The sequence below is a fragment of the Macaca nemestrina genome, chromosome 9 (genome assembly GCF_043159975.1).
Source record: "Macaca nemestrina isolate mMacNem1 chromosome 9, mMacNem.hap1, whole genome shotgun sequence".
Lineage (NCBI taxonomy): Eukaryota > Metazoa > Chordata > Mammalia > Primates > Cercopithecidae > Macaca > Macaca nemestrina.
Genome location: NC_092133.1, coordinates 64,969,838 through 64,988,274, shown reverse-complemented (window position 1 = coordinate 64,988,274; position 18,437 = coordinate 64,969,838). Strand labels below are relative to the sequence as shown.

General features: G+C 40.2%; 1 protein-coding gene and 1 non-coding gene across 6 annotated transcripts in view; both read right to left on the bottom strand.

Annotated features, from left to right (window-relative positions):
• The window catches only part of LOC105466115 (cell division cycle and apoptosis regulator 1), a 78,925-nt gene that overhangs the window by 38,582 nt on the left and 21,906 nt on the right, over positions 1-18,437 (bottom strand). For all 5 annotated transcript variants that reach the window (XM_011715067.3, XM_071069648.1, XM_071069645.1 and 2 more), the window contains exons 5-13: positions 16,310-16,342; positions 14,455-14,648; positions 11,822-11,936; positions 11,530-11,722; positions 6,392-6,521; positions 5,973-6,134; positions 1,901-2,126; positions 1,156-1,269; positions 444-610 (exon numbers count right to left, since the gene is read on the bottom strand). In XM_011715067.3, coding sequence (XP_011713369.2) covers positions 444-610; positions 1,156-1,269; positions 1,901-2,126; positions 5,973-6,134; positions 6,392-6,521; positions 11,530-11,722; positions 11,822-11,936; positions 14,455-14,648; positions 16,310-16,342 — 1,334 coding nt within the window. The remainder of the gene's footprint in view (positions 1-443; positions 611-1,155; positions 1,270-1,900; positions 2,127-5,972; positions 6,135-6,391; positions 6,522-11,529; positions 11,723-11,821; positions 11,937-14,454; positions 14,649-16,309; positions 16,343-18,437) is intronic.
• LOC112423921 (small nucleolar RNA SNORD98) lies at positions 742-808 on the bottom strand. Its single transcript, XR_003014527.1, has one exon. It is a non-coding gene; the product is annotated as a small nucleolar RNA SNORD98 (small nucleolar RNA).

Genomic DNA, 18,437 nt, shown 5'->3' with positions numbered 1-18,437 from the left:
AAAAAGAATATTCTCAAATTAAGTCACAAGAGACACACTAAAATACACAGGACAAATAAGCCTCAAGAGAAAATATGGCTGAACAAAAATAATCGCAACTACATCATTTTATAACAAAAGAATTATAATGAAATGAAGTTCTCTCTTGACGATCTTCTCCAGCTATGCATGAAATGAAAAGTATTTTCAACATACATCCAACTTCCAAAGTACAACATAACAAAACATTTAAATTTTCAGTTTATTTTGATTAGTTCTTAATCCTTTTTCCCCAAAACATTTTGGCACCAAATAAACTTTAGCTACAAATGGGGATTTTCCTTTGGGATTACCTGCATGACCAGGATTGCTAAAATAAGCCAAGGGGAAAAGGCTGATCGACAAGAACAACTACATAAACTATTAGTAAAACACTTCTAATCAAGAAATGAATTGGTACTTACCATTGTGTGCACACACTTAGATCAATGCCTGTCAGAGCCTTACAACAACGAATAGCAGTCTTAATCAACACAGAGGGATCTTTTTCTGGGTCTGGTCCATCCAACGAAGGAGACCAGTGGCCTCCAATGGCCATAGCTTCATCCTTGCCTTTCATGCCCACTAAAAACTAATTCAAAACAAAGAATCATTTACATATATTACGCACCCTGTCAAATTACAAATAAGATACTTGAGAAGGAAAGGTACAAACCTTTCCAATACCATTTTTACTACCTCTGGTATCTGTCAGTCAAGGAAGAGTTCAGTTCATTGTGTTCCACACTGCATTTCAGCAATGGAATAGGATTTACACACATCATAACTCATCCTTTTAAAATATTTCTTCAGATAGAGTTCTTTTAAAGAAACAAGCTATAATTCAAACTTCAACAACATCCAAAGACACTGAATCCTATTACCACTAAGATTCTACTATGTTACGAATATAAAACATCAAAATGACTGTTGAACTAGTAGCGTACAAATAAGATATAGTCATAATCTGCAATGAGAAAAACATCTACATCATTAAATTCTGGGTGCCTTAATATTGAAATTAGTCATTAAACTAATCAACACATACTAAAATGTAGGGTTTTAGATTTTATGTGTACAAACTTACAGCTAAGCAAAGTGAATACATCTAAAGTTAAAACAAATGTGTCCTTTTACCTTAACAAGTCTAGCAGGATGTTGGAATCCATCTCGAAGTTCTTGCGGGTCTTCAGCAAGAGCACATGACTTATGATACAAATCTTCCATACTAGGGCTAGCCATCAGCATTACCTATTATAGTCAAATAATTCAATCCTGTCAAAAGTCTAAAGTAATGTGAAAAAATGAGAAGCACTACTAATTATCTTTACATATTAGATGTCTGAAATTTTTAAATAAAAATAGGAAGTATATATAGCAGAAATAGTATTAGATACCTCAGCCTCCCAAAGTGCTAGGATTACAGGCGTGAGCCACCATGCCAGGCCTAGATACCTTATAATTACTTAGTTTTAACTTTTGAAGGGATGCTTTTTCACTCAAACAATGCTTTAAACAAAACTGTAGACTATACGTAATATACTGAATGTTTCCCTTAAGACTAACATTTAGTGCATTCATCTAACACTAAGTTTTATCTGAGGCTACCAGAAGTCATATGACATTCCAAATATCTCATTAACATCAACTTTATCTTCACATTTTTATGAGATTTTAAATGTTAGAATAACTAGTTTTACAGCTCAAGAGATGAGGCAAAGAGAGCTGAAATTAAATTATATAACCAAAATAGGATCAAGCAGTCAAGAAGAAAACAGGTATTCAGGTCTACCTAACACTTTCTGAAGGATAATTCTACATACCCTTTTATTATGAATAACTGCTAAGAAATTTAAGCTGCATATCACAGTTGAATACAAACCTTTGCACTGTATAAGTGGTCGGCATCTGGTGGATCAAGAATGGCCATATTTTTTTCTAAGGACTCTACTTCTCTGTGCATTACATAAAAATTGCAGTAATTTCCCAGCTGAAATGGTCTTGACAAAGGGAAAGCATCCACCCATGTAAACTGAGCATCAAAAAAGTCACTAGGTATATACAAATTCTGATAACGGCGCCTTAGTTCCATCATGTCACAACTGGGACTGAAAAACAGACATAAGTAGTGAGTAAAGAGCCTTAATAAAAATGTTACACAAACATTCACTCGATTCTGTAGCAAATACAATTTCATATGGTAAAAAGTAAGCTGAAAAAGGACAAAGTCAGTTACCAATGAGCTATAGATTTGGATAGAGACATATGAAAATATTACTTTCAAATTTGTATACTCAAAGTTTTGAATAAATAGTATTCTCAGTGTTATCCTTATTTCGTTACTTTTTGTTACAGAAGACCCTTTGAAATAACTTGAACCTCAGCTCCAGAAAAGATCTGTACAAAAGCAGGTTTTCCTCAGCTGGAACTGTGGATTACTGGAAAATTATGGTTCATGTTGAAAGGATACAAAACATCAATGAGAGTGGTACCAAATTAGTATTTCTGTATGCCCCTCAGTCAGGTTTTCAGAGTGTAGAAAAACTATGGAACTTTTATTTTACTACAGTAAGTTCCTAGATCAACCATACTTACATTCAAAATTAAATACAAAAATCCACACAAAAGGAAAATTCATATATTCCTTGGATTATCTGCACCTCCACACCCCTTTCTCTGTGAATGATTAAGATCCATACCTGATTATTATGTATAGAGGGCATAAATTTCTTGTCTTTTAAATCTCGTACTGATTTTTTAAAGGATCATTTCCTTTTTCCTAAGAAGTAGAGTTTTTAAAAGAGAGGAACTGAAAGGTCAATCTGGCAAAAGGTTAAGAGATGTCTGTTAAAAGTATAATGTAAGACGAAAAGACAACTACATTGTCTTTTTTAAAGACAACTAAAGGCAGAAGTTGAAAGATGAAGTAATCTACATGTAGAGATGTCTTTATTTGAAGTATAAAAATAAATACAGAGCAATAAACTTGTCAGATAATAGACTATTATCTACCTACCTATTTATCTATTTATCTATTTTATCTACAGACAGAATCTATCTATCCATCTATCCATCCATCCATCCATCCATCCATCCATCCATCCATCCATCCAATCTACAGACAGAATCTTGCCCTGTCGCCCAGGCCAGAGTGCAATGTGGCACACTCATAGCTTGCTGTAACCTGAATTCCTAGGCTCAAGCAATCTTTCCATGTCAGCCTCCAAGTATTATAGCTAGGACTACAGGTGCACTACCATATGTGGGTAACTTCTACTTTTTGTAGAGGTGAGGTCTCACTATATGCCTAGGCTGGTCTCAAACTCCTGGCCTCAAGTGATTCTTCCACCTTGGCCTCCTAAAGTGCTGGATTACAGGTGTGAGCCACCAGTGCCAGGCCTGTAATTATACTTTATTTGGATATGATTCTGCTGTCAAAATAATAAAAACGTGAAACAAGTATCTGAGTTTTGTTTTTAAGGAAGTGTGACAAAAAGAAAATATGTATAATTGTTTCCCAATTTCGCATCACCAGAATTTTTGAAGTCATGTTTTACCCCACAGGAGTAAAATTTATAATAAAACAAAAGATGTAAGTACAAATAAATCATTTCATGGGCATGAAGTTTCTTATAATCATATTAGTGTAAGAAAATCTTGATTTATACAACTACAAATGAGAAGTATGGAAACTTTAAAATCATTTTTACTTGCAAGAGATCCACTTAATGTTCTGGGAATTTACTTCAAAGTGGTAAAAACTAAACTGTGAAGGTCTAATTTATTATTATTATTTTTCTTTATTTTTTGAGACAGAGTCTCCCTCTGTCGCCCAGGCTGGATTGCAGTGGTGCAATTTCAGTTCACTGCAACCTCTGTCTTCTGGGTTCAAGTGATTTTCCTGCCTCAGCCTCCCAAGAAACTGGGATTACAGGCACTCACCACCATGCCCAACTAAGTTTTGTATTTTTTAGTAGAGTCGGGGTTTCACCATGTTGGCCAGGCTGGTCTTGAACTCCTGACCTCAAGTGATCTGCCCACCTCAGACTCCCAAAGTGCTGGGATTACAGGCATCAGCCACTGCACTTGGCCCCTGAAGGTCTAATTTAGAAGAAGCTAAATAGCTGTTCAATTTCATATCCTATGCATCAACTCTTCCCAAAAAAGCATTCAATATTGAGAACAGATGGGTTAAAATCAGAGCTCCCCTATTTAATATCTTTGAGGCTGTGAAAGCGGTGTTGGTTTCAACTGGTTTCTCTGAAATATGCAGACTACAGATTTTTAAGTATAACAGTAAACAGCTATAAGAAGAAAACTAGTGTAAATGAAGAGTAGTTGCTGGGCCAGGTGTGGTGGCTCACGCCTGTAATCTCAGCACTTTGGGAGGCCGAGGCGATTGGATCACCTGAGGCAAGGAGTTTGAGATCAGCCTGGCCAACATGGTGAAACCCTGTCTCTACTAAAAACACAAAATGAGCTGGGTGTGGTGGCGCATTCCTGTAATCCCAGCTACTCGCGAGGCTAAGGCAGGAGAATTGCTTGAACCCGGGAGGCAGAGGTTGCTGTGAGCCAAGATCGCCCCATTGCTCTCCAGCCTGGGCAACAAGAGCGAAACTCCATCTTGAAGAAAAAAACAAAAAAAGAAGTAGGTGCTGATTTGACCATAAGTAAGAGTAAATGAACACCAACTACGTAACATAATTAAGCAAAGTCACCAAACAAAATTTTCTTGGCATTAAGTAGCTTGACTAAAATTCACTGGGTTACTAAATCTAGAACTGAACATACAGAAATTTTAACCACTGATAGGCAAGTATTATGAATGGTAATTATCACTCTGTTTAAATGTAATAATATCATCTTAGGCCACTGCATTGCATACAGCTATCTGCTTTTAGCTCAACAGCCTTGAACGCTGCTTTTAATGATTTTCCTGTTTTACGGTCAATTTGTTTTTTTTCCATCTATTCATCTATTACCTAAGTTGCCACCACAACCCACCATTAATTTCTGAGACTATACAACTGCCACACAATGGGTTAAGTCCTTTGGATACATGAACTAAACCTCACAATAATTCTGCTAGTTAATATTACTTTTTTTTTTTTGTAGGTAAACATCAGAAGTTCCTGGTAAATTGGCCAGGTACAGTGACTCATACCTGTAATCCCAGCACTTTGGGAGGGCGAGGCAGGTGGATCGCTTGAGGTTAGGAGTTTGAAACAAGCCTAGCCAACATGGTGAAACCCCATCCCTACTAAAAATACAAAAATTAGCTGGGTGTGGTGCTGAGCACCTGTAATCCCAGCTACTAGGGAGGCTGAGGCAGGAGAATAACTTGAACCCAGGAAGTGGAGGCTGCAGTGAGCTGAGATCACGACACTGCACTCCAGCATGGGTGACAGAGTCTCAAAAAAAAAAAAAAAAGAAAGAAAGAGAAACTCCTGGTAATTTGTCATGACTTCTGATTCAAAGGGTGAATAATATATTTATGTATATACATACACATACACTATACATGTGAATACATTATGTATGTGAGTATATATGCATATCTATGTTTCTATTATACTACACTGCCACAGCTAAACTTGAAATAATTGGTTTACTACTGTATTACTGCCTCATCACATACAATGGACTATACATGATCTTCAAGTTATCAGTAAGTCTAGATCTTAACTGATTCTAACTTTAGGGGAATAACTTTATGACAAAGGAATTTCCTTGAGGGGCTGTCTTTTTCAATACCAGTTGATTTCCTTCATGGGGATATAAAAATAATGCAGCATAGTAGAGAATTAAGTTATTTCAAATTGCATTTCTGCGCTTACATGAAGAACACTAACTGTCGGGAAATCAATGTTGCAAGAAAAATATCTCTGTAACATATTCTGTCAAATTATACGAAATTAGTAACTCAAGAAAACGATGGGTGGGGAATAACCTACCAATCCAAAGAAAACTTTGAAAACTGAACTGTGTAGCGTGGAACAACACGTCGAACTCTCCGAGGTGATCGTTCTCGCTCTCTTCGTGGAGATCTTTCCCGGGAACGTTTCCTCTGAGGTGATCTTTCTCTCGATCTACGTCTTTCTCTCTCTCTCTCACGACTGAAAGCAAATTTTTCTAAAATTACTAATATTTCTAATATTATGGAAAAGCTCTTCAACGAAGTAGAGTAGGTAATGTAAGCAAGATTCCACAGTATATTTGTTTTAACTTTTTAAAATTTGTAGTAAAATAGACATAACACAAAATTCAGCATTTTAAAATTTTATATTATAAGCACATAGTTCAGTGGCATTAACTATGCTTACATTGTTGTACAACCATTGCCACCATCCACAGTATACTTTAGAAAATATACCTTCGATCATCTTTTCTGTTAGGCACTTGATCCCCTCTGTCATTTCTTCCTGAAAATCGGGATGGGGGATCTAATCGTCGTGCTGGTTGTGGCTGTGAAACTATACGAACAGGAGGCTGCAATAAACCAGCTTTAAAAGATAAAAGAAAAAAATGTTTAGCGTGTCTAAACAAAGTTCAAAAGTAGCTGATAAAATTAGATGAACAAAGTTAAATAACTGAGAGTCACTAAAATTGTTTTTTCAAAGTTGGCCTGTTAATATATATTTTCAAATAATAGGTACTGGCTGGGTGCAGTAGCTCATGCCTGTAATCCCAGCTCTTTGGGAGGCCGAGGCGGGTGGATCACCTGAAGTCAAGAGTTTGAGACCAGCCTGGCCGACATGGTGAAACCCCGTCTCTACTAAAAATGCATAAATTAGCTGGGAGTGGTGGTGGGTGCCTGTAATACCAGCTAATCAGGAGTCTAAGGCAGGAGAATCGCTTGAACCCAAGAGACGAGGCTGCAGTGAGCTGAGATCGTACCACTGCACTCTAGCCTGGGTGGCAGAAGCAAAACTGTGTCTCAAAAAAAAAAAAAAAAGAATAGGTACTGTCAGGTCAGGCACGGTGGCTCACACCTGTAAGTCCAGCACTTTGGGAGGCAGAGGCGGGCGGATCACGAGGTCAGGAGTTCGAGATCAGCCTGGCCAATATGGTGAAAACCCGTCTTTACTAAAAATACAAAAAAATTAGCCAGGCATGGTGGCGCGTTCCTGTAATCCCAGCTACTCAGGAGGCTGAGGCAGGAGAATCACTTGAACCTGGAAGGCAGAGGTTGCAGTGAGCTGAGATCGTGCTACTAAACTCCAACCTGGGCGACAGGGCAAGACACTGTTTTTAAAAAAAAAAAAAAATTACCTTTTTTTTGAGACAAGTTCTCACTCTATTGCCCCAGTTGGAGTGCAGTAGTGCAATCATGGCTTACTGCAGCCTCACCTCCCAGGCTCAAGCAATCCTCCCATCTCAACATCCAAAGCAGCTGGGACATAGGCATGCACCACTAAAACCAGCTAATTTTTTTAAAAATTTCTTTGAGGAGACGGGGTCTCCCTCTGTTGCCCAGGTGGGGCACTATCTTGACGAATTCTTCCCAATACTGAAAATCAACAATTTCATTTTGAAATAGTATAAATATTTCCAGGTAGGAATAGTGCAAATTTACCTTCTTTACTACAATGCACACTTAATTTATGGAAAGATGTATAATATATGCGAAGTTGTAAGTATTTTAGACAGATTAACTAGAACAAGTAACTAAGTCCTTTACAACATAGATTAAAGGCCGGGCGCGGTGGCTCAAGCCTGTAATCCCAGCACTTTGGGAGGCCGAGACGGGCAGATCACGAGGCCAGGAGATCGAGAGACGATCCCGGCTAACACGGTGAAATCCCGTCTCTACTAAAAAATACAAAAAAACTAGCCGGGCGAGGTGGCGGGCACCTGTAGTCCCAGCTACTCGGGAGGCTGAGGCAGGAGAACGGCGTAAACCCGGGAGGCGGAGCTTGCAGTGAGCTGAGATCCGGCCACTGCACTCCAGCCTGGGTGACAGAGCAAGACTCCATCTCAAAACAAACAAACAAACAAACAAACAACAACAACAACAAAAAACCAACATAGATTAAAATACTCATTCCCCCTTTCAACATCTGATCACGCCATAAGGACTAAAAAATGTGTTTTTCTTTAAAAGTTGCTCAACCTCAGTAAAATGATTCACATTAAACATCTCTAAAGTAGACAGAACTATTACACATCACAGAAAATAAACACAAGCACAAATAATTTCATTCTTCCCAACTGATAACATGATATATGGGATCCCACACCTCTCCACTAGAACAGTTTTCTGACGCTGGTCTATGACAATGATATTAACTCCTAGTAGGAAGCCTAGTATGGTGATCATCTGAATTACTGCTCTGCAGTTTGTAGCAGGAAAAAAATCTCTCCACTACTATGTTTCCTAAAAAATTAGTTCAGTATGGTCTGATTTTTATTATGAATGGAAAAATGTGTATGTCAGTAGGATTCTTATGCATTGTTATGCTCATCTCCCTTTTCATGTCCCTGTCAACCCAGAAACATATAGGGAGCTTTCAATTTTGGAACACCCTCACTGGGACTTCTCCTTTAAGAAATACTCCATGGGGAATTGTAAAAGTGGCACAGGAGAAGCCGGGTGCGGTGGCTCACGCCTGTAATCCCAGCACTTTGGGAGGCCAAGGTGGGCAGACCACGAGGTCAGGAGAGCAAGACCCTCCTGGCTAACATGGTGAAACCCCATCTCTACTAAAAAAATAAAAAATAAAAAATTAGCCGGGCGTGGTGGCAGGCGCCTGTAGTCCCAGCTACTTGGGAGGCTGAGGCAGGAGAATGGCGTGAACCTGGGAGGCGGAGCTTGCAGCGAACTGAGATCATGCCACTGCACTACAGCCTTGGAGACACAGCAAGACTCCATCTCAAAAATAAAAAGACACAGGAGTCAGCTTGAAAAAATTCTTACAAACTATACATATAAAGGATCAAAAAGAAAACAACTGAATATAAAACAAAGGATAAATAAAAAAACCCATGAGGCCACAGTAAAAAAAGAAAAGACCTAACATAAAGCAAGAATTGGATGCAGTAAGAAGGATGAATAAGCCAGGCATGGTGGCTCATGCTTGTAATCCCAGCACTCTGGGAACCTGAGGGGAGTGGATCACCTGAAAGTCAGGAGTTTGAAACTGGTCTGGCCAACAGGGTGAAACCTCGTCTCTACTAAAAATACAAAAAATTAGCTGGGCATGTTGGCGGACACCTGTAATCCCAGCTACTTGGGAGGCGGAGGTTGCGGTGAGCCGAGATCAAACCATTGCACTCCAGCCTGGGCAACAAGAGCAAAACTCCATCTCAAAAAAAAAAAGAGTCTCACACACAAAATGTCATAAAAGTAGAATCACACATTATGTTCGAAACCAAACAAGGATGCATACAAGAAAATGAGTTACAAATGGCTGTTGTGCAATTTGTGAGACAGGGTCTTGCTCTGTCACCCAGGCTGGAGTGCAGTTGTGCAATCTTGCCTCACTGCAACCTCCGCCCGCTGGGCTCAAGTGATCCTTTCACATCAGCCTGTGTACACCATCACGCCTGGCTATTTCTTGGATTTTTAGTAGAGATGGAGTCTCACCATGTTGCCCAGGCTGATCTCGAACTCCTGAGCTCAAGCAATCTGTCCACCTCAGTCTCCCAAAGTGCTGGGATTACAGGAGTGAGCCACTGCCCTGCTACCAGACACAATGTTGTATTTTTTTGACCTGAGTAGTGATTACATAGGTGTTCATTAAATAACTCATTACACTGTAATCTGTCATTTTGCTATGTATCATCATCTACAATAACAAAGAAAATGCAGGCTGGGAGCAGTGTCTCACACCTGTAATCTCGGCACTTTCGGAGGCCAAGACAGGCAGATTACTTGACTCCAGGAGTTCAAGACCAGCTCGGGTAACATGGCAAAACCCTGTCTCTACAAAAAAGTACAAAAATTAGAGGGGGGCTGAGACGGGAGGATTGCTTAAGGCCAGGAGGTCGAGGCTGCAGTGAGCTGAAATCACACGACTGCACCCATGCCTGAGTGACAGACCGATACCTTGTCTCCAAAAAAGAAAATGCAGCCTGGGCATCATGGTGAAACCCTGTCTCTACAAAAGATATAACAATTAGGCTGGCAGGGTGGCGTGCACCTGTAGTCCCAGCTACTCAAGGAAGCTGAGGTAGCAGGATCACTTGAGCTGGGGAGGTGGAGGTTGCAGTGAGCCAAGATTACACCACTGCACTCTAGCCTTGGTGACAGAGAGAAACCCTGCCTAAAAAAAAAAAAAAAACAAAACATGTCACAATCACACTTTTTAATGCCAATTAAGTAGGCTTCTTTAAGCTAAGGCTAACTGTCATCTTTTTCTCTTTTTTTTTGAGACAGTTTCGCTGTTATCACCCAGACTGGAGTGCAATGGCGTGATCTGGGCTAACTGTAACCTCTGCCTCCTGGGTTCAAGTGATTCTCCTGCCTCAGTCTCCAGAGTAGCTGTGGTTACAGGCGTCTGCCACCACGAGCCAGTTAACTTTTGCATTTTTCCAAAAGTGCTGGGATTACGGTGTGAGCCACCACACCCAGCCCTATGTATTATTTTAAACACTGTTGTTATAAGAACACATCTGGATCGGGTGCGGTGGCTCATGCCTGTAATCCTAGCACTTTGGGAGGCCAAAGTGGGTGGAAAACTTGAAGTCAGGAGTTCGAGACCAGCCTGGCCAACGTGGAGAAACCCTGTATCTACGGCCGGGGGCGGTGGCTCAAGCCTGTAATCCCAGCACTTTGGGAGGCCGAAGCGGGTGGATCACGAAGTCAGGAGATCGAGACTATCCTGGCTAACATGGTGAAACCCCGTCTCTACTAAAAATACAAAAAACTAGCCGGGCGTGGTGGCGGGCACCTGTAGTCTCAGCTACTTGGGAGGCTGAGGCGGGAGAATGGCGTGAACCCGGGAGGCGGAGCTTGCAGTGAGCCGAGATCACGCCACTGCACTCCAGCCTGGAAGACACAGCGAGACTCCATCTCAAAAAAAAAAAAAAAAGAAACCCTGTATCTACTAAAAATACAAAAATTTGCCAGGAATGGTGGCACATGCCTATAGTCCCAGCTACTTGGGAGGCTGAGGCAGGAGAATAGCTTGAACCTGGGAGGCTGAGGTTGCAGTGAGCCCAGATTGCAGCACTCCAGCCTGGGTGACAGAGTGAAAAAGAACACATCTGGAGTTTCAAACAATCAATTGGCAAAAAAACTTAAAACTCAGCAAATTCATTTGATGTGGTATGGTTTAATAAGTAATTTAATAGTTTTGATATTTAAGTCCACAAGGGTGTATCTTTTAATTTCTTATCATTAAGAGAAAAAAAAAATACTTCCACATAGCTATGGAAGTAGATGTGTCCTATTCAGGATTCTTTAGGCTTCAAGTTTTCTTGAAATCCCTGCCTATTTTTGAAATTAAAAGCATAGTTATATTAACAACTAAAAAGTTACATATTCGTCTGAAACAAAAGCAAAGATACCTTTCTGCTGAGGCTGCTGTAATAAGGGCTGTGGTTGAGTCTGCAATAGTGGTGTAATAGAAGCTGCTGAAATCTGTGCCTGCAGCAATGACTGGGGCTGGGGCTGAGTCTGAACACCAAATGTTGTCTGTGGTGCAATTGGCTGAAGTACAGCAGGAGGAGTCTTCAGTAACGGCTGGGTTTGCGACTGATTCTTCAATTAAAAAATGAAAGAATAAGAAAAAATAAACTTTGTGAATTAGAAGACTCACTTACCAAGCTTCTATAATACCTAACTCAGTATTTTCTGTACCTGATTTGGTAGTGTTTGAATTCTCTGTGCATTCCATTTAAAAGGCATATTAGGATTATAAGTAGCTTCAACCAATACTCTGTCACCTACTTGGGGGGTTTTCCCTTTGACAGCACTGTAAAAAAAAGAAAAAAATAAGTTAAATATAAATACAATTAAAATAGATTTCTCCCCAAAATGATTTACATAGTTAGTACTTTAAAGTAAACTGTATTTCAAAAAAAATGAACAGTAAACTATATCAGAAACGGAAGCCTGGAAAGCTCTTTTAAAAGATGAGGCTGGGTGCGGTGGTTCATGCCTGTAATCCCAGCACTTTGGGAGGCTGAGACGGGCAAGTCACTTGAGGTCAGGAGTTCAAGATCACCCTGGTCAACATGGTGAAACCCTGTCTCTAGTAGTAATACAAAAATTAGCCGAGCGTGGTGGCGCACACCTGTAATCTCAACTACTCAAGAGGCTGAGGCAGGAGAATTACTTGAACCCGGGTGGTGGAGGTTCCAGTGAGCTGAGATCGTGCCACTGCATTCCAGCCTCGGTGACAGATGAGACTCGGTTTCAAACAAAAATAAATAAATAAAATAAAATAAAATAACAATAAAAAGTAGTTGGGGGATGGGAGCAGTAGATCACGCCTGTAATCTCAGCACTTTAGGAGGCCAAGGTGGGCAGATCACTTAAGCAGTTCGACACCAGCCTGGCTAACATGGTGAAACCCCATCTCTACTAAAAACACAAAAATTAGCTGGGTACGAATCGCCTGTACCCGAGAGGCGGAGGTGGCAGTGAGCTAATATCGCACCACTGCACTCCAGCCTGGGCAAGAGTGAGACTCATCTCAAAAAAAGTAATAATAATAAAAGAGGCCGGGCGCAGTGGCTCACGCCTGTAATCTCAACACTTTGGGAGACCAAGGCAGGTGGATCATGAGGTCAGGAGTTCAAGACCAGTCTGGTCAAGACGGTGAAACCCCATCCCTACTAAAAATACAAAAATTAGCCGGTTGTGGTGGCAGGAGTAATCCCAGCTACTTGGGAGGCTGAGGCAGGAGAATCGCTTGAACCTGGGAGGCAGAGGTTGTAGTGAGCCAATATTGCGCTACTGCACTGCTGCCTGGGCGACAGAGTGATACTCCATCTCAAAATACATAAATTAATTAAAATTTTAAAAATAAAAAAATAAGAGAAAGTAAAACTAGACGGCCAGGTACAGTGGCTCATGCCTCTAATGCCAAAACTTTAAAAACCAAACGGATCACTTGAGATCAAGAGTTCAAGGGCCGGGCGCGGTGGCTCAAGCCTGTAATCCCAGCACTTTGGGAGGCCGAGACGGGCGGATCACGACGTCAGGAGTTCGAGACCATCCTGGCTAACACGGTGAAACCCCGTCTCTACTAAAAAATACAAAAAACTAGCTGGGCGAGGTGGTGGGCGCCTGTAGTCCCAGCTACTCGGGAGGCTGAGGCAGGAGAATGGCGTAAAAACCCGGGAGGCAGAGCTTGCAATGAGCTGAGATCCGGCCACTGCACTCCAGCCTGGGCGACACAGCAAGACTCCGTCTCAAAAAAAAAAAAAAAAAAAAAAAAAAAAACAAAAGAGTTCAAGACCAGCTTGGGCAATATTGTGAGATCACATTTCTACAAAAAATTTAAAAATTAGTCTTTATGTCTAGATCTGAAGAAAAAGAAAAAAAAAAATAGTTGCCAGGCGTGGTGGCTCACGCCTGTAATCCCAGTACTTTGGGAGGCTGAGGCAGGTGGATCATCTGAGATCAGAAGTTCAAGACCAGCCTGGTCAACGTGGTGAAACCCTGTCTCTACTAAATATACAAAAATTAGCTGGGCGTGGTGGCGGGCACCTGTAATCCCAGCTACTCAGGAGGCTGAGGCAGGAGAATCCTTTGAAGCCGGGAGGTGGAGGTTGCAGTGAGCCAAGATTGCACTGCAACCTGGGCAACAAAAGCGAAATTTGCTCTCAAAAAAAAAAAAAAAGTTGGGCATGGTAGCATGGACCTAGAGTCCCAGCTACTTGAGAGGCTGAAGCAGGAGGATCCCTTGAACCTGGGAATTTGAGGCTGCAGTGAGCTATGACTGCACTTCTAGACCCTAGCCTGGGTAAAAGAGCAAGACCCCATCTCAAAAAATAAAATAAAAAGGGCCGAGCATGGTGGCTCACGCCTGTAATCCCAGGTCTTTGGGAGGCCGAGATGGGTGGATCACAAGGTCAGCAGTTCGAGACCAGCCTGACCAACATGGTGAAACCCCGTCTCTACTAAAAATAAAAAAAAATTAGCCGGGTATGGTGGCGGGCACCTGTAATCCCAGCACTTTGGGAAGCTGAGGCGGGTGGATCACTTGTGGTCAGGAGTTTAAGACAAATCTGGCCGACATGGTGAACTCCCATTCTCTAATAAAGATACAAAATTAGCCGAGTGTGGTGGTGCATGCCTGTCATCCCAGCTACTCCAAAGCTGAGGCAAGAGAATTGCTTGAACCCAGGAGGCAGAGGCTGCACTGAGTCAACTGAGATTGCACGACTGTGTCCAGCCTGGGCTACATATAATTTCTGCCACAACTAAACAGGTGTTTTATGGTAAATGCAAGAAGCCATGTGACAAGACCTAATTAAGTTTACCTAAGCTGAAAGAATACATCTTCATCCACAAATCCAAATGTATCATGTAGTTTTGTAACCACCCCTGTGAAAACACGCTGCTTCTGAGGCTGGGTTTGCTGTTGACTGGACCTTGGTGTTGGATATGATACAGTTATTTGTGCTGTTGGCTGAGGAGTAGATAGGCTAAGGCTTGTAGGTAGTGCAACAGCTGGCTATAAAACAAAATCAACATCAAATTAAGGCAATGATTTGAAATCATCTAAAAACTCAGTATGACTACTTAAAACTAACCCAGAATATTAAACTTTTCATATTATGTTAGAAGATACACATGTACATCTTGAGAGTCAGGTCTAAAATTAAACTATAAATTATTTTTAGCCTATTTCATCAAGATCCCTCAGATGAGTGTTCTTACTAATACAATAGCTATACTAGCATAATAAAGGCTCAGGAAAGTCCTAAGTATAGTAAAGGAACTCAGCATTCCTTAAACTTTGACCACAAAATTATTTTCTCATGAAATTTCTTTAATATCTTAAGATACTAGTAATGTGTTATGGGTACACTTAGGGAAATAGCATTTGAACAAAAGAACTTCTATAGTTTTTCTACTTAATTTGGAAATTCTACTTTGTTGATGATTGAAAATATGAGTTAGGTGTTAACCAACTGTAGTTCTTTAATAAAAACAGGTTGATTGCTCAATTCAAGTATATTTTTAAAAGACAAGTAAGAGATTCAAGACTAAAAATATGGTACCAAAGGTTATACCGTGAAAAGCTTCTCTCCTATCCCTGCTCCTTAGCTATGAAGTTCCCTAAACCTGAAGCAATCACTGTCCTAATTATTAGTGTAAAGCCTCCTAGAGATGTTTTATTCGAATATGCATATAGATAAATGGAAGCATATAATACATACTAGACTGTATCTTTACTTCTACCTCAGATTATCTGGAATATCATTCCATATCAGTACACAAAGAGGTTTTACTTTAACAGCTGCACAGTATTTCACTCTATGTATTAACCAGTGATCAGCAAACTATGACTCATGGGCCAAAGACAGCCTATAGGCTGTTTTTACATAGTTTATAAGCTAAGAACACTTTTTACACTTTCAAGATTGTAAAAATAGAAAAAGAGTATGTGAAAGGCGTAATAAATAGTATGCAAAGCCTAAGGTAGCACTAACAAAAGTTCAAAACTTTTTAATGTTGCTGAAAAATTAAGCAGATAATGTCACACAATAACTTTCCCTGCTAAAGTGGAAATAACGTGCAGAAATTTTCCAAAAGAAGACGACTACAAAAATCTGTATTAATGAAAAGTCAGTAGTATTAAGTTTAAAATAAAACCTCAGCCGCGCGTGGTGGCTCACACCTGTAATTCCAGCACTTTGGGAGGCCAAGGCAGGTGGTCAGGACCTTAGGCGAGACTAGCTTGGCCAGCATGGTGAAACCCTATCTCTACTAAAAATAAAAAAATTAGCCGGGCATGGCGGCAGGCACCTGTAATCCCAGCTACTCAGGAAGCTGAGAGAGGAGAATCGCTTGAACCCGGGAGGCAGAGGTTGCAGTGAGCCAAGATTGCACCATTGCACTCCAGCCTGGGCAACAGAGGGAGGCTCTGTCTCAAAATAAATAAATAAAAGAAAACCTCGTATTTATTCAAACTGTATCACAGCTGAACCTACAATGAGAAACCATCAAAGATAAAATAGCATACTTCTACCTTTATTTAGCATTATATTCCTAAATTATTAGGTGAATCTAACAAGTAACTAAACTCTGAAAGAAAAAGTAGAATAGGAATAAAGCTTTAGTCTACTGTTCATTCAGACATCCAAAACAAATAAAGTAATACCAACTAACCTGTGTTAAGAGGGTTTGCTGGGGTTGCTGTAACTGAAAATAGAAAAATAAACACACAGAGAAAAGGGTCAATCAGAATTGTTGCTTCATAGATGATTTATAAAATAAATAATTCTTATAAGTTATTCTACTTATTTTTATTTTTTTAAACAGAAACGAGGTCTCACTATGTTGCCCAGGGTAGTCTTGAACTCCTGAGCTCAAGCAATCCTCTTGCCTTGGACTCCCAAAGTGATAGGATTGCAGACATGAGCCACTGCACCCAGCCCAGTTATCTTATTAAGAAAAATGTGAAAAGTAACAGAGATCACTAGGTATAAAATTTCCTACAATTATTTCTAACAACTGCAGACCTCATATATAAGTAACTCACTCAATGATAGGCACTTAACTACTTTTATTAATAAAAATACAGAACCTGATTTTTTTGTTATTGTTATTATTTCCTAGGAATAGCATCCACAGTAAAACCCCACAAAATCTCTAAAAGCGAAGATTACCACGCTACAGAAATAACTCAGTATCATCAGTATGCTACTTGTTTCAAAAAATATCACTGGTCATCGATCCAATTCATAGATATATACCTAAAATGAGAAGCGCTGTTGATAGACAATTTGCCATAGGCACAGAGACCATGAAGGACCACATACTCTGACGTATGGTTTTTCTGTAATAGCAAAGTGTACTACTACCAGAAAGTAAAAGGAATTAGTATGAAAGGAGAAATTTCAAAATTCTGAAATATAAATTTGACTTAGGCTAAGGTAAAATAATCTGTATGAGGTTGTAATTCAAAACATTCAGTTTACCTGGAGTCAACATGGATTAGAGATTAAATCATATCAAAATACTATTTTTCTGTAAGTTAAGAACAGTTAAGTAGTGCCATTTTTTAAAGCAGAATGAGTATCACAATTTTTGCAAGGTTCAGCCTCACTCATTATCATCTTTAATAATGTATTTCATACAAGCACTAAAATAAGTTGGAAGGTATTCTAAAAACAAGACATCCGATTTGAGACCAATCTCTTGTCAGTTTTTAAGAAGTTTAAAGCAATTACTAGTGAAATACTGAGGTCTTCTGGGAAAATGCAATGCTTCTGAAGCCTCAAGGGGCTTAAGTCAAGGATTAAACTGGGCCATGGATCTAGGGACAAAGAAGTTATGAATTAAGAAGCCTCTGCAGCCACAAAAAAAAAGAATGAGGCCGGGCACAGTGCCTCACGCCTGTAATCCCAGCCCTTTAGGAGGCCAAGGCGGGTGGATCACAAAGTCAGGAGTTTGACACATGGTGAAACCCCGTCTCTACTAAAAATAGAAAAAATTAGCCGGGCCTGGTGGCGTGCGCCTGTAATCTTAGCTACTCGGGAGGCTGAGGCAGGAGAATTGCTTGAATCCGGGAGGCAGAGGTTGCAGTAAGACAAGATTGTGCCATTGCACTCTAGCCTGGGTAACAAAAACGAAACTCAGTCTCAAAAAAGAATGAGACCAAATCCTTTCCAGGGACATGCTTAGGCTAAAGCATATCTATATTTCAGCAAGGCAAACTCTCTTCCCTTGACAGTTCCTAGAGAATATGTCTAAGGAAAAGGGGCCAATGAAACTTGCTTTTAGTCTAAATAAGGAGCTTCCATATTGTTCAAACGTGCCTAGGGAATAGAAGTGTGAACTATAAAGGGAGGCTTTCTTCCACTTTGTTTAATTTTTGGCAGGTGTGCACCACCAGGCCCAGCTAATTTTTGTATTTTTAGTAGAGGCAGGGTTTTACCATGTTGGCCAAGTTGGTATCAAACTCCTGACCTCGAGTGGTCCTCCCGCCTTGGCCTCCCAAAGTGCTTGGATTACAGGCGTGAACCACTGTGCCAGGCCAGCTTTCTCCCATTCTGAACAATTCTATTTTAATATTTTGATTTCTATACACAATTTGATTAATAAAAAGGGGGCTGGGGGCCCTACTCCTTTAGAGAAATAAAGGCTGTAGTAGGTGTTAATGTGACAAAAATTTTTAAAAATAAAAAAAATAAATAAAGGCTGAAAGCCTATACAAGGTTTAGGTTTCAAGTAGCAAAAGGAGCTTTCATTCTCACATGTGGTCTAGTTCAGCAGAGCTGGCCCAAAGGTTCCA